Raw genomic sequence first — 26,660 nt, 5'->3', positions numbered from 1 at the left:
GCAGCCACATTAGACTATACAAGGAGTAAGGGAGGGAAGGAGGGATGAAGGGGGTAGGGAGAGAAAATAAAGGACTACTGTGGCACATTCAGACAGTGGATTATTAATAGTGCTGAAAAGCCATCAAGCCATAAGAAGACTTGGAGGAACCTTAAATACATATTGCTAAGTGAAAGATGCCTGTCTGAAAAAAAAAAAAAAACATACTACTTGATACCAGCTTGCAGCACACTGGCAAAGGCAAAATTATGGAGATGGTAAAATCATCAATAGTTGTTAGGATTTATAGGGGCAGGAGTTAAGAAGTAGCAGAAAACAGGGATTTTTAGGGCAGTGCAGTGATTCTATATGATGCAATTAGTGGCAGATAGAAGTATGTTATACATCTGTTGAAAATCATAGAATGCACAATGAGGTGTGAAGCCTGTGTAAACCATGGACTTTGGATGATAATGGTAAGTCATTGTAGGTTCAAAGATTTTCACAAACATACCATTCTGTTGCAGGTGTTGGTACCAAGGAAGGGTATAAGGGGCTGGGTCCAGTTTTACTGTGAACTTAAAATTTCTCTTAAAAAATTAATTTATGAAAAGAACTGATCTTATATTTACTACCATGTCCTCTTCTCTTCTGACCCAAAGCCTCAGTAATTTTACTGGATATGAAAACTGGAGAACAGTAAGGTAGAAAGAGGACCTTGGATACAAAGAAATACACTGAAACAAGATAAAAACAATGAATCACTTTTATCGCAGCCCTTCTTTCTAAAACTTGGGAGTTTGTATGTAATGTATAAAAACTTTAAGTATTCAATATGTAGAGGTTTGTAGATTTGATTTAATGACATTCATAGTCTGAAAGTATTTTTCCTCATACTTAAAATTTAATAAAATATGTAAATGATTCAACCAAATAATTTTTATTCATTAAGAGATTTGAGTTGTTGAATCTCTCTCTAACAGAATTTCCAGTGCTGACAATTTAAAACAAAATCAAACTTACTCTGAAATTCTGAAAGATGAGTTCAGATTTATTCTGTCTCTGAGGCAGAAAACACAGACTGAATAGTAGAGTAGCACACAGTATCCTTTGTCACGTGTCATGGAAGGTCCAATCACTTGGCGTTAACCAGCCCTCATCTTGGCAGCTTATGTAGATGATAGAAATTGCTTCCTCTGTGTTGTTCTATGTGGGGGTCTTGTCAGAAAGTAAAATTTTAACACTGTTCCCTTTTCTCTCTAAGTTATTGAAGCAAATTCTTGGAGAGAAGAACTCCACTACTGAAATAGTGATTATTCAGTAAAATTAAGAAATATTCATAGCTTTACATTCTTTTTTTTTTTTAGTCTTATTTATGCTTTTATGGTAGATGCTAACAGCTATGTCTTGAAACATCAAGAGTGTGATACTCAGGATAAAGTATTTCGTTAAAATATCCCCCAATTAGAAATATGTCTAGTGATTTATAAAACTTTTGTTTACATGTAAGGAAAGCATTACATTTTGAAATGGAATGTTTTCTACCTTGATTATCCTGCCTGACACAGTATATTGTAATATTATTGACAGTTTCTCTCCTTTAAGGAAAAAAAATGCACAAAACTCATCATTATTCAAAGGCATCCTTGCCTTTGGAAATTAATCCCTGTTTTAGTATGTATATTCTGCATAGAATTTAATTGAATAATCTATTACATTTACCTCTTCTACCATCTGATTTCATCTTAATGTGTCTATGAAAAGAGAACTTTCTGCTTTATCTCAAATTGAACCCTGGGCTTAGAGTAGGCAAAACAATCTGTTTTATCTAAGCAATGTTCCATAAAATGATAGAGGTTTTTGATTTTGTGTTGCTGCCCCCTCCCCCATTTTAGGAGCATTACTGTGCTTAAATTGTATTTTCATATCTAACTTGTCAGGGACAGTCACTCTGCAGCCATCCCCAATCATTCTTTTGTGAGGAAAACCACAGCAGCTCCAGGGCAGAAGAATGAGAGAATTTCTATACTGTCTGGGACAACTCTGCCATTAGCCAGGCAGTGCTGCCTTTTAAGTTGTGGGGCACAGCCATGGCATGATGACTGACGAGCCATGGTGTGTGCAGGTTTGTAACAGATAGCTACAGAGGGGCACGCATTTTGCTGAACTGGAGCTTAATTTACAAATTAATAACCTCCATGTCATATTTCATTGTGGTACAAACACAATGATTCAAGCACTTTTTTATATTAGCAAGCAGCTAAATTGTGCAGATTATAAATGGTTCTTATGGTTGTTTTGTTTCCCTGCTGTCCTCATTACTGTATGGAGGGTCTTCTCGGGGTCAGGTTACATTTAAACTGGACGTCTGTTTTATACATTCCGATTATGACCCTAAATTCTTGGAACAGTATAAGAAATTTGGTTTGTATCGCGATTTCTCTACAGAGAAAATATTCTTCAGTATGTTAGATTGATGAGATTTAAGAAAATGAACTAGCGTTCCCTCAATTCTGTGTTGTTTGGGCATTCTAAGTTTTTGTAAAAAAAAAAAAAAAAGGAAAAAAAAATACACATCATTTGACCTGACATAAAAGTGCTTGACTGGATGTTTAAAAAAATCAAGTGATTAAAGTGTATTATTTCAGTTATTTCAATTTCAGTTATTTCTAATTGACATTGGAAATAAAAGTCACATTTAATTAGCTGTTACTCTGAGTTAAAAATTCATAGTAGGGAAATTATATATTCATTGGTTATCATCCTTTATTTTTGCATTGCCCTTGACAGTTGCCTAAGCACTCCCTGCCATTAATTCATTAGATCCTTGTTTTTTTCTCTTTTAAACAAGCGGACAGTATGGTTTAATACTTGAAAGAAGTATAGAGAACTTGCCTGCAAACCAAGTGGACTGTGGTTTTTACTTCTTTGGACTTTTCATTATGGAGAAATTAGTATAGCTCCCAGTCCTGGTAGACATTGCACTCTTTTAGTCTGTGTATGTGTGTCTATACTGTTTTGCCCTAGGATCCAGGTATGTACATATTAGACGACTGTAATTCTCCAGGGGCCACAACTCTTTTGTGATGAACAGTCATACTCCTGTTTGAAGCAAATTAAAGACAGTCCCTAGGTTCTTAGAAGTGTCCCTAGATTTAGGCAGAATTTTAGCAGTCTTTTGTAGTCCTGCATAAGGAGTTAGGGGGAAGGTAGAGTTGAGTTTACCTATTAGAGCGTGAATGAGCTAAATAAGAAAAGTGTAAAGCGCATTTCAATCAGACTATCAAATAAAGGGCCTAATTCCCTATGGAGATGGAATATAAATCCCATTGATATGAATAAAAGGTCTAATCTCCTGTGGAGATAGGATATAAGCCCCATTGATGAAAATCAGTGTATATGTGTGTTTGTGTTGTGTGTGTGTGTTTTGAAGGAAGACTATACCCTAAAGAATATATTTTAATTAAAAAAGTAAGCCAGAGTCTATAACCGGTACCATGACATACGCCTTCTCTACCATCTGTTAAGCTTCTATGTAGAGAATTTTGAACTTTATAAAAAGAAGGGGGAAAACTCTGATAATTCAAACTGCTGCTATACAATTTATATTGTAGTGCGCAAATTCTTTTGACACTTTGCAGAATTACAAAATAATTATCTATGTTCCCAACTCTCCAAGACCAAACAACTCCTCTTTAGTAAGCAATATACACAGATTACTGTGTATAGTGTAGTTGTAGATCCTCTTCTGTCAAACAGGATATTTTTTAAGGTGCTCTCTCTCTCTCTCTCTCTCTCTCTATATATATATATATATATATGTATATATATAATATAATATAAAGGAATATGTATTATATATTTATATATTTCTTTTTAGAAGGTTGGGAAAAAAGAAGCTATTCTTCTAATTCTAACTCCAAAACTGGGCATTAGAAAGTTTAGGGAAAATTTTCTAGTACCTTAGAAAAAGAAGAAAAACAATTCTTTTTAGCCAAGTGTATATTTATTGCTGCTTCTGCCAACATGCCCCTTCTTCCTCTTCTGTCAATTTTCTGTCCCATGTGTCTCTCAGAACATTCTCTCTAATAACTTTAGTGCTTATTCTCTCATTAAATTTCACTTACTGCGTTAAGAAGTTATTTTTTAGTTCATTGCTTATTTTCCTTGTGTTTTTGTTCCTAAGATGGTGGAATCATCCCCTAATTTTCTTTCCTTTGAATGATATATGCCTTTTACTCTGCATTGTAATTTTGTCACTGAAGTCGTGCAGTAGCACACACATAACCCTGCTCTTCAGGGACAATTGTGTGGCAGCATTCTGAAGGCTGTCATCAAATCTCTTGCCTGCATTTTCAGTGTTGATGAATATTAATGTTATTTACAAATGCAGTGGTTGAATTCCATTCAGTGGGAGGCTTCCCCCCCCCTTTGAATAAATTCTGACTTCATCAACAAATATAAATTCTCCAGTTATTTTTTTTTACACATAAAAAATATTAAGTATCCCTAGTTTCATTCCGAGCAATCATTGAGTTTGAAGGCCTGGGAAAAAAATCTGGGGGTTTTGTTTTAGACCACACCCAGCAGTGCTTATGAACTACTCCCAGTTCTGGGAATAGGTGGTGTGGGAGTGGGGTCATTCCTGGCAGTGCTCGGGACTACTGGGTGTCAGCCCCTTGAGCTATCTTTCTAATCCTGGAAATATTTTTTTGGCTGCATTTTAGGTGTGAAGATGGGTAGTTTTTGTTTTTGACTCTAGAATTTTGAATTTACCAGTGTCTCTGTCAGCATCATATGTAAAGGGCAAAGATTATATTTTTTAATTGAAGAGTTGGGGCAGAGAAATAGTACTGTAGGAGAGATGCTTAACTTGCACACAGACAGCCTGGGTCCACTGAGCAGCACCAAGAGTGTTTCCTAAACACAGAGCCAGGAGTAAGCCCTGAGCACCACTGGATGTAGCCCCAAAACAAAACAAAAAGATCGAAGGGTTGATTTATAGGGAGAAAGGATGAGTTTTTAAGCAGTACTGGGTAAAGTGCTTGAGTAGATCTGACCCTCTCCAATTTGATAAAATGGGTAATTCTGAATAGAACACAGCAAGTGAAAACACAAGCAATTGAGCTAAAACAGAGACATTTAGCACCAACATCCAGTTAAGGCGGCCAGCGCCTTGTTGTGCCTGGAATTCCTTTTGAGAGATGCTTTCTAAAAATTTGTGTGAGAATTTGATGGTACTCAAGTCAAGAATTGATTGACTGGAGGAATGGAGGCTTTCCTTCCCTCTCTTCCTCTCTCTCCTGTATTGATCAAGGCACAGGACTAGGAATGATGAGCAGGAAGAAGAACCCAGCCGATGTTCTGTTTAATCGCACCCATACACATCTGTATTTCCCTCTGGGATCTGTCTCACTGTAATGTGAACATGCCGGTAGTATTGCTGAGTGTCACAGTATTGAACACTGTGGCTACCTATCTCGGGAACCGTGACTTGCCGTCACAGTGTCAGAGTCTCTGTGAACTCTTCTGCCTGAACAAGCCCTGATGAAACCTAGTGATGCGGATATCTGGAATCTGAGGCTTGGAATTACGTGCTGGGTTGATGGAGCAGCTCCTGACAGATGGATTGAAGGGGGCGGGCCTAGCCATTCTGGACGCCTGGCACATTAGCCTATTGTTTATACAAAATATATTGAGGAAAGAGGATAAGGCGTTATTAACTTTCTTCCCTTCTTCTACCTTCATTCTCGACAACTTTTTCATTTTCATTTCCTTTGTTGTGTTTTTCTACCTCTTATTAACAGTGAACGATGAAAGGCCGATTTGTGAGACTTAGCCTTTTCTCAAAGCCTTGGGGATATTGTTCTGGGATTATTAACCATGTTTACAAGTTTCCATTATATCAGGAAAAAATGGAAAAATAACGTATTTTTATTCCAGTGTATCCTTAAGTTTTGACCAGCAGAAGTCATGTTTTGCAGTCAAAAAAAAAATGCATAATGCAAGTAAAGACTTACTGGCTGTGCTTGATACCACAGCTAGGATTTATGAAATATCATAACTGATTCTCTTTGCTACCTCCCAGAACTGCTTGCCAGATCAGGGAACTGCAGAACTTAATGTGAGGGTTACATTTGCCAGAGCTACAAGACCGAACTAGAGCAAGGCTGAACTCTGGGACTTAGACAGACCCACTCATGCATGATTTTCAGAATCATAGATAACTCAGTGGCAGAAGGCATCAGTATTTCATCCCCAAAACCTTTATTTAACAAAAGGAAAAAAAAAAAAAACCTCTGGACAGCCACAGACATGCCCAGCTGTACACTTGCTATCCCCTAGTTGTCTAGTGAGCACAGCAAGAAGTGTGGAGCGCTGCAGGTCTGAATTTCTGAGCTGTACTTAGACACATTTCCCAGAGCCTCCTTTCAAGGAGAACTGACCCATCTAAGTGATGGGAACCAGGTCCAAGCTCCCCAGCCTTCTCTCTCTCTCTCTCTCTCTCTTTGTTTTTTTCTCCTTTCTTTCCCTCTCAAGGACTAACACGCGTTTGCAGTATTTTGATCTTGGCCCCCATACCACCCCCCCACCCCCACGAGGTTCTTCAGGCTTTGTTTCAGGCCCTGGGGGATGAACAGTTGTGAATGCAACGTGACTCACCGACTCCCACTTTCCTGATTCTGATTCTGATTGGTCGCCACCTTGCTCCACCATATGGCTGCAGTCTACTCTAGCCTGCATCCCTTTCTCTGACTTTCCCCTACGGTTCCCTTCCATTGTACAGAACACTGGGAGTGGGGTCTGGGCTTTGTCTCCTGTTTCTCTCTCCTCAGCTCAGGCAGTCAGGAAGAGAGTACACTGTATTTCCCAAGGAGGACTAGGAAGGAGAAAAACACCTTTTCTTTCTTTCTCTGCCTGATATAGTAGTTCTTTCTTTTCCTATGCTATTTTTGTTCAAAGTTTTTTGGTAGGTGTCACATTTGTGTCGTATCATTTCCCTCCTGGTTCCTCTCTTTCCATGACTTAAGCTGGGTTTTTTTGATAAAAGTTCCTGGAGTTCCATTTTTCTGGCCACTGATACAACAGTTTAGCTCTCTTATTAATATGTTTGATTAATATGTTATGGAGGGTGACTGCAAACAACTAATAATTAATCGTTCAATGTCCAAATGTTCTTGCAATCACAAAGTAATAAAATCTACATGAGAGAGATTCAAAATCATCTACAGCACCACTGCTGTGACTTCCTCTTCTCCTAATATCGTTTCAATTACTTCTGCTTTTAAACCTGAGAAATAAGACTTGAAAGTTAATTTTTATGGGCCCTTGATATTTTTATTAATTTGCATTTTTATTGTTCTGCAGATGGTTTATGCAGAGACTTTGTACTCTGTATCCTTTTTTAAATGTGACTACTCAAAGGGACAGTGCTCACAGATTATAAAATAGAGCAGGCTTTATTTTTTTAAGAAAACCAGCTTTACATGGCCTTTTTTTTTTTTTTGGTCTAAATAGAATGAATAAAAATATAAGAAATTCAAGAAAGCATTTGTATTGACTTAAAGTTTCTAAGCTTCCATTTTAATTATTTTTATAAAATATTTTAATATTCAAAATGTGTTAAGCCAGTAAACTAGAGATCTGGATTCTTGAGTGAATATGTGCTGTGAGATTGGTCAGACTCATAAGCAGAAATCTGAAGATGATCCTGATATTACAGATTTACTTAACCCTTTATTTGAAAAGATCATCACTCTTCCCCCTCCCCCCTCATAATCTGTGTCAGGAAATAGCCATCTGTTTTTATCAGAAACAGCAAACCTCAGCTGGCAGGCTAATGTGATGGTATATGGAATGAATGCTGCCTCGGCTTTCTTTCAACCTTTTGAGCAGTAGAGAAGGAGCCCAGGGCTGGCCGCGAGTGGTATTTTATCTTCTTTGGACCATTTGCTCATCCTTGGCCTATCACTTTACACATGCACAGAGAGCAAGGACATTTTCTTACCCACATAATTCTAGGTGCAGGTTATAGCTGTAAGGAAAGTAAGTACTCCCCGTCCTGGCATGTATATTCTGTTGAAATGTACTTTGGTAGTAGTGATGATTTTCAGGCACACATTGTTCTTGGATATGAGCAAGGCCTAGAAAACTTAAGAAACTCTAAATTGTTTTCATTTTATTTTTTATTTATTTATTTATTTATTTATTTATTGCTTTTTGGGTCATACCCAGCGATGCTCAGGGGTTACTCCTGGCTCTGCACTCAGGAATTACTCCTGGCGGTGCTCAGGGGACCATATCGGTTGCTGGGAATCGAACCTTGGTCGGCCGCATGCAAGGCCAACGCCCTACCCACTGTGCTATCGCTCCAGCCCCAAATTGTTTTCATTTTAACTAAGTCTTTGTAACTCAGTCCCATTCCTGCCTGAACAATTGCGTGCGGTTCCACACATCTTGACCAGCAAATTAGTCCCCCTCCTGAGTTACATGTTTCAGTAATTTAGATCATCTGTTACTTAGGTTGAATATTGCTGAGATGAAGATTGCTGTGGTTAAAATGTCTGCTTTTATTATTATCAACGTAAATACTTGATATCTGTGTGAATAACAAAAGTTAGTATGATGTGTCTAGGTTTTTAAATGCAAAAGGAAAATGACCAGTGATGTTCCCATCACAGTTCTGAGACTTTACATCTGACAACTCTTTTAGTACTTCTGAGAACCCCAGGGGGGTGTACCGTTAATCAGCACATTTTAGGGAACAGCAAGTAGAAGCACAGATAATTTAAATAACTTGGGCAGCATCATTTTACAGCAAAACTGAAATTTGAATTAAGGTGATTTGTCTCCAGAGTCGCATCTTCACAGCCACTTTGTAGTGCCCTTCCAGCACACTAAGCTTTGTGAGTTTAAATGTAACAAGTTTTACATTATGTTGCAGGAAAGATGCCAGAGGCACATAATCACTGCACATTTCTGTACAGCTGATGGAGCACAATTCTGATAGATTTCTTTCTGTTTTGTCTTCACTTGGTAGAAAAGAGTAGTTGAACAGCTACGGAAGAACCTGATAGTAAAGCAAGAACAACCAGACAAGTTCCAAATACAGCCATTGCCACAATCGGAAAACAAACTACAAACAGCACAGCAGCAACCACTACAGCAGCTACAGCAGCAACAGCAGTACCACCATCACCACACGCCGTCAGCTGCACCCTCTCCCAACCTGACCGCTTCACAGGTAAAGGATGGAAAGAGCCCTGCAGGCCTCCTGCGGTAGACGGACCTGTTCTTGGTCCTCCAGACTTGGGTCCTGTCTGAGACTTGACTGAATTCAATTAAAACAAAAGTTATTTTTTGGTTATATTTTAATATTAGAGGAAAAGAATCACGTGAAATGCATTGACACAAGGGGGGAAAGGTTACTAAGTGGAAAAATTGCATTTCCTAACCATTCAAATTCAAGGGTAAGGATAATAGACAACTCTCTTCTGTGCTCTAAAAGAATGCTCCTTCTGGAACATTTCCTCTGCAGTTCTTAGCAATTAAGGGTGTAGATAAGACAAGATCTGTGCCCTTGGGACTAGGCAGAAAGAGGCAGGTAGGAGGGTGATGTTTTCATTGCTCATAGAGACAGTATTCTTTGCTAAGTTCTTATCCATGATTATACAAAAAAAAAAAAATTGGGAGTGGGGGGTGCCACACCCAGCAATGCTCAGGGCTTGCTCCTGGCTCTCCACTCAGGGATCACTCCTGGCGAGCTCAGGGGACCATATTGGGTGCCAGGGATCAAACCCAGGGTCAGCCGCGTGCAAGGCAAGCCACTACCTGCATTACTATTGCTTGGGCCCCTATGCAAATCTTTAATAATGAAACTATAGATCAATACTAGAACCAAGAAGTGGTAACTTAGTGACATTCGAACTTGCTATTATTGTGCCAATGTTTTTATTGAAAAAGGAACTTTAAATTGTTGTGTGATACAAGCGTAGTGAGGCAACCACAATACACAAAAAGGATATACTTTGTAGTGATGCTTGATGTAATTGAATATACCTTTTTAATTGATTGGTTTTTAAATTTTGGACCCATGGGCCTCACACATGTAGGCCCATGCTTTACCACAGAGCCACATCCCCAGCCTTGACTTACCTTCTACTGTGGAACAATTGGGACCAGGGAGATGGTCCAGTGTGTAGGGTGTATGCCTTGCATACAGCCACCCTTGATTTGATCCCCAGCACCACGCATGGCCCCTCGAGCAGCACACCCCAGGAATAAGACCTGAGCACAGCTGGGTGTGGTTCAAAAGCAAAAGGAAGAAACAAATGGGGTGGGGAGATCACAAAAATTGTTAAGTATTTGCCAGTTCCGTGGCTTTTTTTTCTGGCTCAGTGAATACAATTTCATAAAATTATATTCAGTAATTGTATGTAAATATCAGCCATTTTAATTTCTTCTTTCACTTACTTTGAACAGACTGTTTGTTTTTTTCTTGGGTGTGGGGGGGTGGCATACCTGGCCATAATGTGGGACTATTTCCGGCCTTCAGTCCCAGCTGTGCTTAGGGAACCATGAGGTGTCAGGGATCAAACCACGGCCTCCCACATGCAATGTGTGTTCTCTGGCCTGTGTGTCTTTCTGTGTGATGTTGGATGTCACTCTAAAGGTGCTAGAGCATTCCATATGTGTTTCAGTGTTGTTGTTGTTTTAAGCATAACCGACATATGCATTATTTTCGTTTAAGTATACAGCATAATGACTTGGCATTTGTGAAATGATTGTCATAGTGGATCTGTTTGCCATCTTTTCTTAGCAACTTTCAAATTTGCCACACCACACCACATTATTGATCTGAGGCCTCCCCGTGCCAGTGGTTTCTAAACAGCGTTTTGTGGGCCAAAACAGGATGAAGTTTCCATCAGTTCAAGGTTAAAGGAGGAAAGCAGAGGCAAGTTAGGGAATTCTTAACAATAAAGCCAAATGTATTCAATTTTGAAAAATAAAATGGGATAGTTGGCCAGTGGTTATTGGTTCTTGGAAGCCCCAGGCTCATTTCTTAGCCTGCAGAGGGCCCAGGATGCAGCTCAGTGACAGAGCACCTGCTGTGCACTTGGAGGACCTGGGCTAAGTCCCCCCAAATTAATTAATAAAAAATAAAACTTCAGAAAGGCCATTGAAAGTTAGGGGTTTCTTCCCTAGAAAATTTCACATTCACATTAAATACACTTTTTTTTGGGTACATGATTTCAAGGAATGTAGAATCTTCTGAAACCTAAGCAATCGATGGGTATCAATACCAAGTCTAAAGTAAACTAAATGTTTGCATGTAGAGAGATTGTACTGTACTTGGTCATTTGCTATTTATGTTAAAAATCCTGGGCTGATCAAATACAAGATTTTACACCTGAAGATTGCACTATTTATAAAAATTCTAAAGATTGCACTTAATATAGGTATTGTATACCAGTACGCTCTTAAGTACTTTACATATATAGCATATATAATACCTCAATCTTATGAAAAACATATCATTATTTTTATTTCTTGGCCGGGTGGTGGGGGGGAGGTTGTTGGACTACACCCACAGTGCTCAGGGGTTATTCCTGGCTCTGTACTCAGGAATCATTCCTGGTGGGACACCGGGGACCATATGGGATGCTGGGGAATCTAACCCGGTTCGGTCGCATACCAGGCAGGTACCTACCAGCTGTGCTATCATTCCAAGCCCTTATTTTTATTTCTACATTTTAGAAAACTCAGCTTAGACACCAAAAGATTAAGAAATCACCTAAAATCACATAGGTGTGTTTTGAAGTGAAGCCAAGATTTGAACCCAGATGTTCTGAATAAAACAGTCTTTTCATTTACTAGTCTTCTATATTGCCATATAATACCAAAAAAAATAATTTCCAGGGGCCAGAGAGATGGTACAGTGGGTAAGGCACTTGCCTCGTGTGCTATCACCCAGGTCCAGGTCCTGGCACCCCATATGGTGGGTGCCCAGAGCCCGCTAGCAGTAATCCCTGAGCTCAGAGACAGAAGTAAACCCTGGGCACAGTTGGATGTTGCCCCAGGACAAAACAAAACAATAACAAAATCCAACATTGTATAAAATGTCCAAGAAAAATAAAATATCCTTGCTAGAAATCAAATAACTAGAGCAACGCACACAATTTTTACCTAATCTTCAGCCCAAGGCTATTTGGAGATTGATCATTCCAACTGGTATTTAAAATTCTTTGTCAAAATTTGTATTGCTTCTGAAAGATCTAATGTATAAAATCTGGGATGTGACTCAGTGGTAAAGCACATCCGTGCACTGTCTCCCACCGCCCCCCCACCAAAAAGATAAAGCTCTATTTATCAGCTTAGTTTGGTGGTGGAGTTTTGATTATCTTTCCTAAGTCTATTTTGATCAGAGAGTGTTTACATGGAAGGAGTATGGTAGAACTCATTGTCTTCTGGTAAGCGTTTTCTGTATTAACTCACGGAAACTTGATGTCCAGGTCACACAAATCACAGAAATAGCTGTTCCCCTCCCCTGGTGATCTGATTCTGTGGGGCTCAGAAATAAGGCGAAGTGCTCAAGGCTGTCCCCAAAACATTGTTATGTGGCATCCCTCCCAGAACTATTTCACTGATTTAGCTAAGCTTTTGTAGTATTCTGTTGTCATGCAAATGTTTGAGGTTAAAAGCCAAAAAATTCTCTTGTTTTTTTGTGTAAACACTACTTGGGTATTCTCTGTGTGCTCTATTTTGGTATACAGAGAAGTAGTACAGTGCCTGCCTGCAATCTGGTATTTTACGATTATCATTGTCATTCAGTCTGTAAATATTCCTTGAGTCTGAAGTGTGTATATGCTTTGTTAATGTAAAGGATAGAGTCACAGATCAGATAGAATTGTCTCTGCAGAATTTTTTTAAATTGGAGGGGAGAAAGAAGTAAACAACTAACAAAGAAGAATAAAATGAAAGTCCTAATACAGAGCTATGAAAATATCGAGGACAGGGTAATTTTGAGCTGAGGGATCAGAGAGTAAGTACTTCATAAAGGAGATGGCATTTGAACAGGGCCTTGGCAGATAAGTGTGATTCAGTGATGGAGCAAAGTGGGAAGAACATAACCGGTATAGTGAACAGTAGGACTAAGATTCTGGAGTACATTTTGTGTGTGTGTGTGTGTGTGTGTGTGTGTGTGAGTGTGTGTGTGTGTGTGTGTGTGCGAGCACGCACACGCGCGCACATTCATGCACAGTCGGCTGGTAAGGCTGGAGCATGAATTCTAAGAAACCAGGGAGAAGGAAATAATGCCAGAAAGGTAGAAATGTCAAATGCGTGACAGAACTGCTGGGGTTTTTGCAGTCATGGGGGAGTCATTAAAGGTTAAAGAATCCAGGACAAATGTGAGGTTGTATGTGGCAATATTAAATATCTAAATTCAGAAATAGTCAGAGTGGGTAGGGAGGAGGCGCTAGCAGAAGGTTCTGTACTCTCAGCCAGGTGATTGGCAGGTCCCGAAGCATGAGTGAATGGGAGGGATCAGTTCCCTTTACTCCAGCTCATGCTTCTATGCATATTTTGTAACATTTTCAATCTGTATGGGGGGAATGAAAGAAAAAGCTAAGTGTCAGTCCTGCCCTTCAGCATATATTTGCAACCCAGTGGCTGCTGTTGTCATCCAGATGTAAACAAACATGTAGTTCCTAACACCGAGCAGGCTGTAAACCTTTAAAGGGGATTCTATCTGTGGTCTGTGTTACAGTGACCTCCCATTCAAACTAAATGAAGGAGCTAAGTATAGAATACAATGGGGTGTAGAATTTGTGCTTAGCATTATAGGACCTGGGGTTGACCCTTGATACCCAAATCAGAAACAAGTCAAAGAAAATAAGAAGAAGTAGCCATGAGGTTAATCAGAGCCCACAGAGATAACCCCACTAGCTTCCTGTTTGAACTTGGGAGTTGATCTGTTTTAAATCATTAAAGTAACTCATGTTTTATAAATGAGCAACAATAATAAGACTAAATTATTTTTAATTTGCCGTTAGTACTCCTTGTGCATATGTCTGCATTAGCTTCTAGTTCATGCACTTTAGATTTTATTAAAGAAAATAAATAATGAAAAATAAAACCTGAAAACTGGGGAGCAACTGCCATCTTTTGAAGGACATCTGTCTTGTGGACAGGACTAGCCTGGGACTAATCCATCTTTTGAACGGCATCAGTTAGGAACTAATTCCATAAAACAGTTTTCTGGAATCAGAGAGATAATCCAGCAGTAAAGCACTTGCCTTGTGTGCTGCCAACCCTGGTTCAATCCCTAGTATCCCATAGGGTCCCCTGAGCACCACCAGTAGTGATGCCTGAGCACCACCCCTACCCCCGCCAAAAAAAAAGAGACAGTTTTCTTTGTCATTTGACACCTTTCTTCTCAATGCCTTCTTCCTACCAAATAATTTTCCTTAGGTTTGAATTTCCACATTCTAGGTTCTTTTTGCCATCTAAACTTGAATCTCCTAGAGTTTTTGCATCACATTCCCTGGTTGATGTTCCTTAGTTCCGGTAAACACTAGAAGAAGAACTAGCTAGCATCAGCACCAGAGTCAATCTCTAGTGTCAATAAATAGTAAGTGGAGGCTTCAGGAAGTTTTCATTAATGCATATGATACTAAAGTCTTACACCTAAGTGAGTTACACAGATGCTGGAATGCATGCAGTGGTGGTGCGGAAAGGTGGGCAAGTGTCATGTATGAAACCCTATCAGCAACAGGACTGTAAATCATGCTGCAAGATACACTGGTGAGGGAAGCTGACACTGGTGGCAGGATCAGTGATGGAACATAGTGTGACAAAAAATTCAACTATAAATAACTAACTCATGGTGCTTTAATGAAATAAAATTGTGGGTCAATGCCAAAAAATTAACAAAAACATATTAATAATAAGCCATAGCACCAAAGTAAAAAAAAAGCACCTGTCGAAAAGCACCTCATAAAAACAAAGCAGGAAGCAAAGGTGGGGAAGGGCACGTGATGGAAGGAAGTGGACACCGGTGAAGGGATTGACACTGAAGCATTGTATGTCTGAGACCCACTCATGAATAACTTTGTAACTTCACAGTGAGTAAATTTTTAAAATTTAATAAAAAAGAATACATGTAGTGAAAATAATCACAACTAAGCATTTCTAAAGAAAAAAAGAAAGCTAATCTAAAATGAACTGCTTGTTAGGTTTTAATGTTTTTTCAGTGTTGGCATTTATGGTAAATTATAACTCAGGTAAATTTAAAATTTTACATGTTTTCTTAATCACCATGGGCTGGAGCGATAGCACAGCAGGTAGGCAGGTAGAGTGTTGCCTTGCACACAGCCGACCCGGGTTCGATTCCCAGCATCCCATATGGTACCCCCCCCAGAGCACCACCTGGAGTACTTCCTGAGTGCAGAGCCAGGAGTAACCCCTGTCCATTGCCAGGTGTGACCCAGAAAGCATAAATAAATAAATAAATAAATAAATAAATAAATAAATAAATAAATAAATAAATAAAGTCGCCATGTTGGCTGGAGTGATAATCTAGTGGATAGGGTGCTTCCCTTGCATGTGGCCGATCCAGGTTCAATCCCTGGCACCTCATGTGGTCCCTTGAACACTGTTGGTGTGTCCCCCCCCAACAATAATAATCATAGCATTTTTCAAAATGTTGATAACTATTTTCCTGCACCAAGAGTATTTCAAATTTAAAAGTACATTGATCTCTTAAATCTGCAACTTCCACAGTTGTCTTTAAAATTCATGGTAATGATAGGAATGGAGTGATAGTACCATAGGTAGAGCGTTTGCCTTGCACAAGGCCAATCCAGGTTCAATCCTCGGCACTCCGTGTGATCCACTGACCCTGACAGGAGTGATTCCTGAGTGCTGAGCCAGGAGTAAGCCCTGAGCACAGCCAGGTGTGGCCCAAAAAACAAACAACCAAAAATCCACTGCAGTGAGTGCCACAGATGAGAATATTCCACGTCTGGCATGAAGATTGAGTTCCCTCTGATTGATTAGCTTACCACCTTGGGAAGTCTCCCATGTTCATTTTGGAATATTATCAGCTAAAAGGCAATACTTGTATCTTAACTTTTATACAGTTACTAAAGTAACTGACAGTCCAAAGTCCAAAGTCATTTCTCCACAATACTATACAATTTCTATCAGTAAATAGTACTTAGTTTTTGTTTTGTTTTGTGTTTGTGTTTTTGGGCCACACCCAGAGATGCTCAGGACTTATTCCTGGCTCTGTGCTTAGGGATCACTCATGACAGGGTTCAGAGGACCCCTTGGGATGCTGGGGATTGAACCTGGAGTCAGCCACATGCAAAGCAAGCACCCTACCTGCTGTACTATCTCTCCAGTCCCAATTTTTACTTTTACCTTAATTTTTATATTAGTTTTGGTAAGTAGATGCCTTTACCCCTCCCCCACGCAAATTAGTAGATATCAGTGTCTCTTTTACTACCACTTCTCATTTGGGATGGCAAGAGAAGCAAAGAAAACAAAGATTAGGGTGACTTTAAATTACAGATGCTAATAAGAATAGCTGATTATGCTATGATAGGATAAAAGAAAAAACACATAAAAAGATTCGGGACTAGAGTGATAGAACAGCCAGTATGGCATGCAGCTGGCCCAGATTCCATCTCCAGCACCCCATATGGTCCTCCAAACACCCCCAACAGTGTTCTTGATCCTTGAGTACAGAGCAAGGAATAAGCCACTCTCAGGTGTGGTCCTAAAATTAGTAAACAAATGATTAGATTGGAGGGAGAGAGGGCTGAAGGCAGAAAATAGAAACGATTACTAGAAACAGGATCAAAAAGATAGCACAGGGTTGAAGTATTTGCCTTGCACACAGCAGGCTTTGGTTCCATTCCTGGCACCATATGTGGTTCCCCCAAACACTGCCAGGAGAGATCCCTGCACAGAGCCACAACACTGGATATGGCCCAAACATCCCTCTACACCCTGTCCCCCAAAGAAGAGGCTCACCTCGAACCAGACAGCGTCATATACGTACATAAGTGTGGAACACCTCTGCTCTTCGGTTTGGTTGCCACTAGTTAGCAGGTGTGACTGTTAAGCACTTAATTGTGATTCCTATGACTGAGAAACTGATGTTTTAATTTTATTTTGCTTAAATTAATTCCAGTTTAAATACCTACCTGTGGCTCGTGGCTGCCAAATGAGATAGTACCGAGTGTAGAAAAAGAAAAGGTAGAATAGTATCAAAATTAGCACCAACAAATTGGATCCAGTAAATTTTCACGTTCCGGAAACCTCTCATTTCGAGTGACTAGTAGCATTAGATAGAAGCATATGCCACATAATAAGGTTGTGTCTGTTTTCCTGTTTGTAACTGGCTCTCTTAATTACTCTAGGAAAAAATCTAGAAAAAGACAGCTTCAAAGCTGCGCCAGCACCTAGGGGACATCAGTCAAGTTCCCTTACCTCAGTTCATCCTCTGATCTCTAAGACTTTTTGAACCTCAGGTGTTTGTTTCCACCTTGTCATGTTTCGCTGGCTCTTTGATCACTGCTGCAACAGGCCTCCAGAGAAAAGATTAGAGGTAGTGACTCTTATCCCTTTGGTATCAAGAGCTGGTATTTACTATATTAGTTGGTTAATAGGTTGCATTATCAGGAGTTTGGGATTTACTGCCTCTGAGGCAATAGTTGTACTAATCCTCCTAAGAGTTTTCCTTCCTCCTCTCCAGGGTGACATTCTAAAGAATCAAAAGTCACCGTCTTTTTATCCCAGCCTTTGTGTACAAGAGGCAGATAACCAGAATCATCTGATGGCTTTCTTCATATTGATGAGGTTGGAGAAGCTCACGGTAGAGATGGAGTATGCCCCATTGACTGGCAGCTCCTACAAAGCTTCCGTTAATTGAAAGCAAAGCATTAGACAAGCCAGAAGAAAAAAAAAAAAGGACACTCATATTCTTTATCTGCAATCCCACCCCCTTCGTAGTCCCCAGGCTTGTGCCCATATCAGTCTGCAGTTACTGCTGTAAGCTTGAAGCTAAATTTATAGACTCTGGCAAACTAGAAAGTCTCTTTCCCTGTAATGAGAACTGTGCTCCATGTGCACAAGAGAACGTTGTTATACTGAAGAGCTTGATCATGAGAATGATTGCTTTGTTTTCTCCTGGGGGTTAGCATCATATGGTTGAGGGGCTCACACTTCAGCATCCTAATACCTGTTCTCCATGTCTCCTAGAAGACTGTAACTACAGCTTCTATGATTACCACAAAGACACTACCTCTCGTCTTGAAAGCAGCAAGTGCGACCATGCCTGCCTCTGTTGTGGGCCAGAGACCTACCATTGCTATGGTGACCGCCATCAACAGTCAGAAGGCTGTGCTCAGCACTGACGTGCAGAACACACCAGTCAACCTGCAGACGTCTAGTAAGGTCACTGGGCCTGGGGCAGAGGCTGTCCAAATTGTGGCAAAAAACACAGTCACTCTGGTAAGCCAGCAGCTGCTACTCATGTGCGCCCACATGAGAGGGTTCAGGATATGCGTTTAGAGAGTATATCCATTTAATGCTCCTGCTGGATTTTTTTTTAGTCTCCAACACTCTCCTAGCGTAGCGAATCCCACTGGGGGCTGACCAGGGAAGATGGTGTTCCTGCTAGCTGTTTAAATCAGGATAGAGGTTGTCCCTGCCGAGAAGCATCAAAGCCCCGTGGAGGTCACAGTGGACTCAGGCATTAGGGGTGACATGCCCATCACAGAGGCATAGACGTCATTCCATATATCTCTCCCTCTGTCCTATCCATAGTCCTTCCTGTAACACTCGAATGCTTGACTCTCTGTTGCTGTATGACTGACTGGGGGGGGATCTTCCTATGGAGGTCTCTTGGTTCACTTTCCTTTCTTTAAAGGGATATTTAACATATTCCTTTAAATTGATGGTCACCGGGAAACACTGCAGTCGGGTACTCTAAAAATCTTCAAGAGGGCTGGAAAGACAGTATGCTTGCCTTGCATGCGACAGGCCCCGATCCGATCCCCTGCACCACATGGTCTCCTGGGGGCCACCTCCCCCCACCTCCTGAGCACTGCTTGGGAGACTCCAAACAAAATGTTCAAGAAACTCACAAGTTAACTGTGTCTGTATGTAAGTTCTACCACTAACAGGGATCCCTTGAAGGGAAAAAAACACTGGAATTAAAAGCATTTGGAGCTAGAGCAATAGTGCAATAGATAGGGTGCTTGCCTTACACATGGCCTACCCGGGTTTGAATCCCAGCATCCCATCTGGTCCCCTGAGCATTGCCAGGTGTGGCCCAGAAACCAAGAAACAAAAAAGTAAAAAGCATTTTCATGAGGGTATGGAGAGATAGTACAGTGGATAGGGCATTTGCCTTGCACGCAGCCAGCCCAAATGTCATCCCTGGCACCCCACGTGGTCTGCTGAGTCTGCCAGGCGTGATCCCTGAGTACAGAGCCAGGAGTAAGCCCTGAGCACAATCGGGTGTGGCCCAAAAGCAAAGAAAAAAAGCATTCATGGAATTTCTAGGGTAAAATTTTTAGATACTGATGTTCTCAAACTTGAGGGGAATATGTTCAAATTGTGGTCGAAAGTCCCTACTTAAAACGGCAGCTAAGAGCTCTTGGTGAGTTTTGAATGAGAACCAGTGATGAGTGAAACTAGAGAGTAATAAAATGAAACCTTGCCACTTACCCAGGAATCTTTAAAGAAGCAACCAGATAACTCAGCCAGATACTGGGAGTTAGAAAATTCTCTGTAGGAATAAAGCTATTCACTGTTAGATAAAGCTCTTATATTAGGAAAAAGCCCATTTGGCCAGGCAACAAGTTTGATATTACTTTGGATCCAGTCTCGACTTTTAAAATACCTAAGTGCAAGAGTTCTTAAGTGTCACAGGAAATTTGCTGAGCCTGCTATGTTCTACATTAGGTGTGTGAGGAAAAAGAATTGCGGTTGGTTCCCTCTCTAGAGTAAAAGCACGCAGGTGGGAGAGTAAAATGGTTTTTAAGGTGATGTTAATTCAGATGAAAGCTTGTAGAAATATTGTCTGATCTGGAGATTAGTGATGCTGAAAAGACTTGCTCGTCCTCTCTTATTTATTTATCTTTCCCATTTTTTTCAGCAGGTTCAGGCAACACCACCTCAACCCATCAAAGTACCACAATTTATCCCCCCTCCCAGACTCACTCCACGTCCAAACTTCCTTCCACAGGTGAGTAAACCAGTGACGTGCCCAGTGCTGGGTCAGGCGATCAAAACTCTACTAGGAGCCCTTTCCAAACAGCCTTTAGTGTGCGTTTCCGCTCCGACTATTTACATCCCATTTCTAGCTGCTGGATTCAATACTGTGAAGGAGCTGATTTTTATCATCATCTTTTTTGGGGGGGGAGGGGAGGCGGGGTCACACCCGGCTATGCTCAGGTTACTCCTAACTGCACTCAGAATACACCTGGCGGTGCTTGGGAGCCATATGGGATGCCAGGGATCAAACCTAGGTCAGCTGCATGCAAAGCAAACACCCTACCCGCTGTACTATTGCTCTGGCCCCCGGAATTTTTCCAAATTTTAGAACAATGAAGTCAACACCATTTTAAACCCTCTGTAACTTACTGGAATAATTATTCTGCCTGCCAGTTAGGAGGAATTCAATTATGTCATTTCATTTCTTCCCTGTATGCCAAAGAAAGAGGAGGGAAGGAAACAATAAGCATCCTTTCCACCAGTAAAAACCATCCTCTCGTTATTGGGAAAGGGACGGAATGAGCGTCCAGGCCGAGCTTACAGAGATTTAGACTAGGGGCCTACAGGGGGAACCTTCCACCTAGAGCCTGTTCTCCTCACCCCTGCTCTTCTGAGGATATTGTTCCAGTAATTGGGCTGAGCTCACTTGCACCCAGGGGAGAATGTCAAGATCTCCCTGGCTTGGGGACTTGAGGGGAGTTGACTTACCTAGTAGAAAGCCTGAGTATCTCAAGGCCCCCAGGTTTGCAGTCAGAGAAAGGAGAGAAATAGAATTTCACTGCCAATGGACCATGTTAACAGGAAATAGGATGATTTTAATAATTATCAGATCAATTCTTTTTTTTTATATATATATATAAATTTTATTGAATCACCGTGAGATAGTTTTAAGCTTTCATGTTTGGGTTACAATCACACAATGATCAAACCCCCATCCCTCCACCAGTGCACATTCCCCACCACCAATATCCCCAATATACCCCACCTTTCCCACCCTCCCCCTGCCTCCAAGGCAGACAATATTCCCCATACTCTCTCTCTGCTTTTGGGCATTATGGTTTGCAATGCAGATACCGAGAGACCATCATGTTTGGTCCATTATATCAGATCAATTCTTAATAAATACGTTGGGTATCAAAAATACTAACCACTAAACTTAACCAATTTTTAAGGCAGTTTTCTGCCCTAAAGGAAATTCTAGCACATAGAAAGGTGACTGCAGTGCCCATTGTGGGAGGGGACGGGATAGTCAAAGGACACAGCAGGATACCAAACTCATCCTAAATACAGGACGTTTCCTTGGGAAGTTGACATTCAGGTCCAGAGATACAGTGTAGTGAGTTAGGTACTTGCCTTGCACTCACCCAACCCAGGTTTGATATCAGACACCCTTGATGGTCCCCCAAGCTCTGCCAGGAATGATCCCTGAGTGCAGAGACAGGAGTAAGCCCAAAACAAAACAAAATTGGCAGTCAGCCCTAATAAAGTTAACTGACAACAGTTTCAGGGGAAGAGTAGTAATGTCTCCAGCATACAGCAGAGCACAGGTGTAAATCCGGGATAGAGAATAGTGAGGTGGGGGGAGGTGGGAGAGTAAGGATGTTGTACTCCTAGTGGTACTTTTCCTGTTCCCTGCTCTGTGCTCTGGAGTTACCCTGGAAGTGCTCTGGGGCCATATGTGGTGCCCGGGATTCCATCTGGGTTGATAGATACTAACCCCCATAGTGTCTCCGCAGCCTCCTGGCATAGACGGATTAACGTAATCTTAAGAAACCATCAAGACATGGTGTGACTGAGTACTGGGGATATGGGGATGATTCAGGCTGAGGAAGAGGAATCCAGAGAAACCCATGTGGGCCAGAGCCTTGTAAACTCCTGAAAAATTTGGCCCATATTCCAAGCGGATTGCACTAAAACATTTTCAGACAAATACAGACATGGTCAAAGTTTTATTTTGGAAAATGTGCCCTTGCCAGTCAGTGTATAAAGAACAGATTAGAAATGATCAAGTTAATGGGAAGGAAGAAGCTTTATGATGTTACTAGGAATACCAGTGGCTAAAATTTAGAGTCTAAGGCTAAATTTAATAATTTCGGCTAAAATTTATTGTTATTTGTTGTTATTATTGTTAAGCTTTAGGATGTTATTAGGAATACCAATGGCTAAAATTTAGAGACTTACAGTACTGTTATACACTTTATTTGGGTTATCTGTTGTGATTTTTTTGTTGTTGTTATTGTTCAGGGGCCACACCCAGAAGTTCTTGGGGGTCTCTCCGGATTTATGCTGGGGGGTCAAGCCTGGGCCTCCTGAATGCAAAACATTGTACTCAGCCTGTTGATCTATTTCTCTGGCCCCTGGATTATCTGTCTTAATCTTACAAGAACCCCATGTAAAATGGATATTGCTTTTTTTTTTTTTAATAAGGAATCTAAGGCTTAATTCTTTTTTTGTCACACAATTGGTCATGACTTTAGTAGCCTACGCAATCAATCAAGTGACTGAAAGGAGTAAAATGAACAGGAAATACTGAAATACATACACACGGTCGTATGTTGTGAAGATTTCTTTTTATAAAGGTTTAAGTTTACTACATATCTACTACATATGGAGGCCTGCTGACCACAGTGTAAGATGTATTCCTACTCCCTGACTGCAGCACCCACCACGCGGTTGTCCTAGATTTCACTAACATTTCAGGCTCCCAAGGTTATCAAGAACCACGCTTGGTATTTGTCTGCTCGGAGCAATATAGGACAGAAGAGAGCTTGCTAGCCAGGCTTCAGGCATTTTTCTTCATTGGGACAAAAGGTAGTATAGTGCATGTGACAGAAGCCCTCCAGGAGCCACCGGTGTGAGCCAAGTGACAAGACTCATTCCACTTCAGGAAAACCTGGTGGTCTGGCAGGTGTTTAGTTTTCTCATCTAGGTTCTTTTTTTATTTTCCTTCCATTTTGGGGTCACACCCAGCGATGATAAGGGATTACTCCTGGTGGTGCTCCAGGGACCATATGGAATGCAGGGGATCAAACCCACTAGTGAGTGAGCAGCGTGCAGAAAAAGCCCTTACCTGCCATACTGTCCCTCAGGCCCTCATCCAGATTCTGTTTGGCATTTAGGGGATCACTTTCACCTTAAACCAAATGGCCTGGTTACCCAGTTGACTTTCTTTTTATTGTTTGTTTGGTTTTTTTTTTTTTTTTTTTTTTTTTTTTTTTTTTTTTTTGCTTTTTGGGTCACACCTGGCGATGCACAGGGGTTACTCCTGGCTCTGCACTCAGGAATTACCCCTGGCCGTGCTCAGGGGACAATATGGGATGCTGGGATTTGAACCCGGGTCGCGCGTGCAAGGCAAACGCCCTACCCGCTGTGCTATCTCTCCAGCCCCCCAGTTGACTTTCTTACCCCCTAGCAGTCTTCCGGGAACAGAGCTAGAGAGTTACCTGAAGGCCTCATTTGCATGCGCTAAGGGAATAGGATCTTGTCCACAGGGTCACAGTTGGGGAAATTTGAATACTAACTTAGGGCGGGAGAAATGGCCGGAGGGCTGAGTGTGTGCTTTATGTGCGGGTGCCCTGAAACCTGTCCAGAAGCAGAGCTGGGAGCCTCCTCCAGCACTGCTGGGTGTGGCCCCCAAACCAGAAAAACACTAACTTACAGAATGATCTGTTGCCTGAGGGTACACATTTAGTAAACAGAAGAAGAATTTGAACCCAAGCAAGACTGACCCTTGTTTATATGGGCCCAGCAGACTCTTGACCACTTGATTTTATTTGGATGGGGCAGGAGGTGTTGTTTGGGGTTTTTTTCAGTGGGGGAAGGCATTGTTTGGGGGCCACATCTGGCGGTTCTTAGGGCTTACTCGTGGCTCTCTATATTCACTCCTGGTGGTCTCAAGGGACCGTACGGGGTGCCAGAGAGACAACGTTGGTCCACTGTGTACAAGGTAAACGCCCTCTCCACTGTACTGTCACTCCGGGCCTAATGCCTTTTTTTTTCTTTTTTTATTATTTTTTTAAATTTTTAATTAGTGAATCACCGTGAGAGTACAGTTATAGATTTATACATTTTTGTGCTCATGTTTCCCCCATACAAAGTTCGAGAACCCATCCCTTCACCAGTGCCCATTCTCCACCACCAGTAAACCCAGCGTCCCTCCCACCCTCCCCAGTGCTGTCTCCCCCCACCCCAAACTGCCACTATGAATGCCTTTGTTTTTAAAGCACAGTTTTCTGCCACTAATTTGGTAGACCAGATTTAAGCTAGGGTAGTTTCGGTGTGGATAGGAAGCAGACAGTTTTAAGAAAGATTATAAGAAGCAGAGGTTCAGAGCTGTAAAAATTGTACATCAGGTGAGCTGCTTGCTTTGTACACCCCCTGGGTTTGATTCCCGGCACCCCATATGGTCCTCCAAGCACCATCAGGAGTGTGCCATGAGCACAGAGCCAGGAGTAAGCCCCGAACACCACCGGTGTGTCCAAAAACACAATAAATAAATAAGTTAAAGCTGGGGTTTGAAGCTTTAGGAATGATTCCGGTTATATTTAGGGAGAAGATACAACCATTACTGTGGTGATAATTATAGGAATTATAAAGTATTAAATAAAGTAGTTGATGCATTTTAGACATGCTGATTTTGATTCTTGTGTGATTTCCAAATAGACATGTTTACAGGCAGTTGCCTATATGATTCTGAACTTCAGTATATGAAATAGGAGGATGGAAGCCTTCAGTGTGCCAATGGTGACCGAAACTCCGGGATGGAATGAGAGCTCTCAGGAGGAGCAGAGACACTGGGAAGAAAGGGGGTCTCCAGAAAATATCTGAGATCGATACAATTAATAATACCAAAATGAACATTAATATTTGTATAACACTATTTCACACGTGCTGTGTGGAAGATCTGATGGTGTCTTAAGCTTTCAGGACATGAGGTTTCTTTAAGTCGTACAATAATTGTTCTCTCTTTCCCCGTAGGTTCGACCCAAGCCTGTGGCCCAGAATAACATTCCTATTGCCCCAGCGCCTCCTCCCATGCTTGCCGCTCCTCAACTTATCCAGAGGCCCGTCATGCTGACCAAGTTTACCCCCACGACCCTCCCTACCTCCCAGAACTCCATCCACCCCGTCCGTGTCGTCAATGGGCAGACTGCGACCATAGCCAAAACCTTCCCCATGGCCCAGCTCACCAGCATTGTGATAGCTACTCCAGGGACCAGACTCGCTGGACCTCAGACTGTACAGCTTAGCAAGCCAAGCCTTGAAAAACAGGTACATGCAGAGTACCTGCGTTGGGCACTGCCTTCCCCGGAGGCCAGGCTGCCTCTACATGCGTCTTCTCAAGAGCTCTTTATCTCTGTATCATTGTGGGTAACCTGTTGCTGGTTATGGGCTAACTTACTCTTAGTGCTATAAAGGGCCACGCGTACCAATGAAAGTTGTGATTTTCGCACCATCCTGGAGCAGTGTGTGATTCAGATTCCTGTGTGAGTGAGCGCCCTCTGCTGGTTATGATGCTGCAATGCACAGATGGAAACCCAGAGGAGGTAGTAAACAGAAAATGCCATTTTAGTGCCGGCCCAATGAGAATGCAGATAAGGATAGGACTGTTAAGGCCAGGAAGAATAAACAAAACAAGAAAAGAGATTTAATTTCAAATACTTCCCCCCGGTTATTACAGATAATGAAGAGTCAAATGAAAAAAAGTAAAATTTCTAAAGAGCCTTTCTGTAACTCCAGAGAGGCAGACATAATTTTTTTTTTTCTTTACAACATGAGGCTAGGTATTGGAGAGAAGGCTTTAGGGGACTGGAGCACGTGATTTGCATTTTGAAGCTCTAGGTTTGATCCCAAGCACCACGTGGTTCCACAAGCACTGCCCGGTGTGGTCCCACCGCAGTGCTCCCCTAACCCTAACACCCACCCACCCCCCAAAAAGGAAGCTAGACCAGGAATATAGCTGTGAAGTCCAGTAGGAGAGACTCTACATCTTCAGGGCACAGGTTTGATCCATATCACCCATTAATTTTTTAATAAATAAAAAGACCATGAATATGTGGCTACATGACAGAGCACAGGGCTCCCAAGAGAATCTGGGTGTGATCCCTGGCACCTAAAAATTCGGTTAAAAAAAAAGAAACCTTTTTTTAAAGAGGCTAGAGAAACACAGGGAACCTCCCAAACTAGTTAATGGTCATGTGACCAGAAGTCTTCTGAAAAAAGCTAACAAAAAAAGGATTTATAGGTAGTTGCCATAGTCTATTTAAAGAAAAATCAGCGGTGAGAAAGGATTTCTTTTAAGCACCTCTTTCAAGAAACTTGCTTTTTTTTAAAAAAAAAAAAAAGTCATCGACCTCTATCTAATTGCTCAGGCTTTAGTTCTCATTCAT

At 41.4% G+C, this 26,660-nt stretch overlaps 1 protein-coding gene across 10 annotated transcripts in view; it reads left to right on the top strand.

Moving 5' to 3' along the window:
- The window catches only part of PHF21A (PHD finger protein 21A), a 226,585-nt gene that overhangs the window by 161,831 nt on the left and 38,094 nt on the right, over window positions 1–26,660 (top strand). For 4 of the 10 annotated variants that reach the window (XM_055141074.1, XM_055141073.1, XM_055141072.1 and 1 more), the window contains 4 exons: window positions 9,020–9,223; window positions 18,250–18,501; window positions 20,153–20,242; window positions 25,249–25,542. In XM_055141074.1, coding sequence (XP_054997049.1) covers window positions 9,020–9,223; window positions 18,250–18,501; window positions 20,153–20,242; window positions 25,249–25,542 — 840 coding nt within the window. The remainder of the gene's footprint in view (window positions 1–9,019; window positions 9,224–18,249; window positions 18,502–20,152; window positions 20,243–25,248; window positions 25,543–26,660) is intronic. The other 6 variants (XM_055141075.1, XM_055141076.1, XM_004619053.2 and 3 more) reach the window with 4 other exon arrangements.

This window comes from Sorex araneus, chromosome 6 (genome assembly GCF_027595985.1).
Source record: "Sorex araneus isolate mSorAra2 chromosome 6, mSorAra2.pri, whole genome shotgun sequence".
In the NCBI taxonomy this organism is placed as follows: Eukaryota; Metazoa; Chordata; class Mammalia; order Eulipotyphla; family Soricidae; genus Sorex; species Sorex araneus.
The sequence above is the reverse complement of the archived record's forward strand: the minus strand, read 5'-3'. Positions and strand labels throughout refer to the sequence as shown.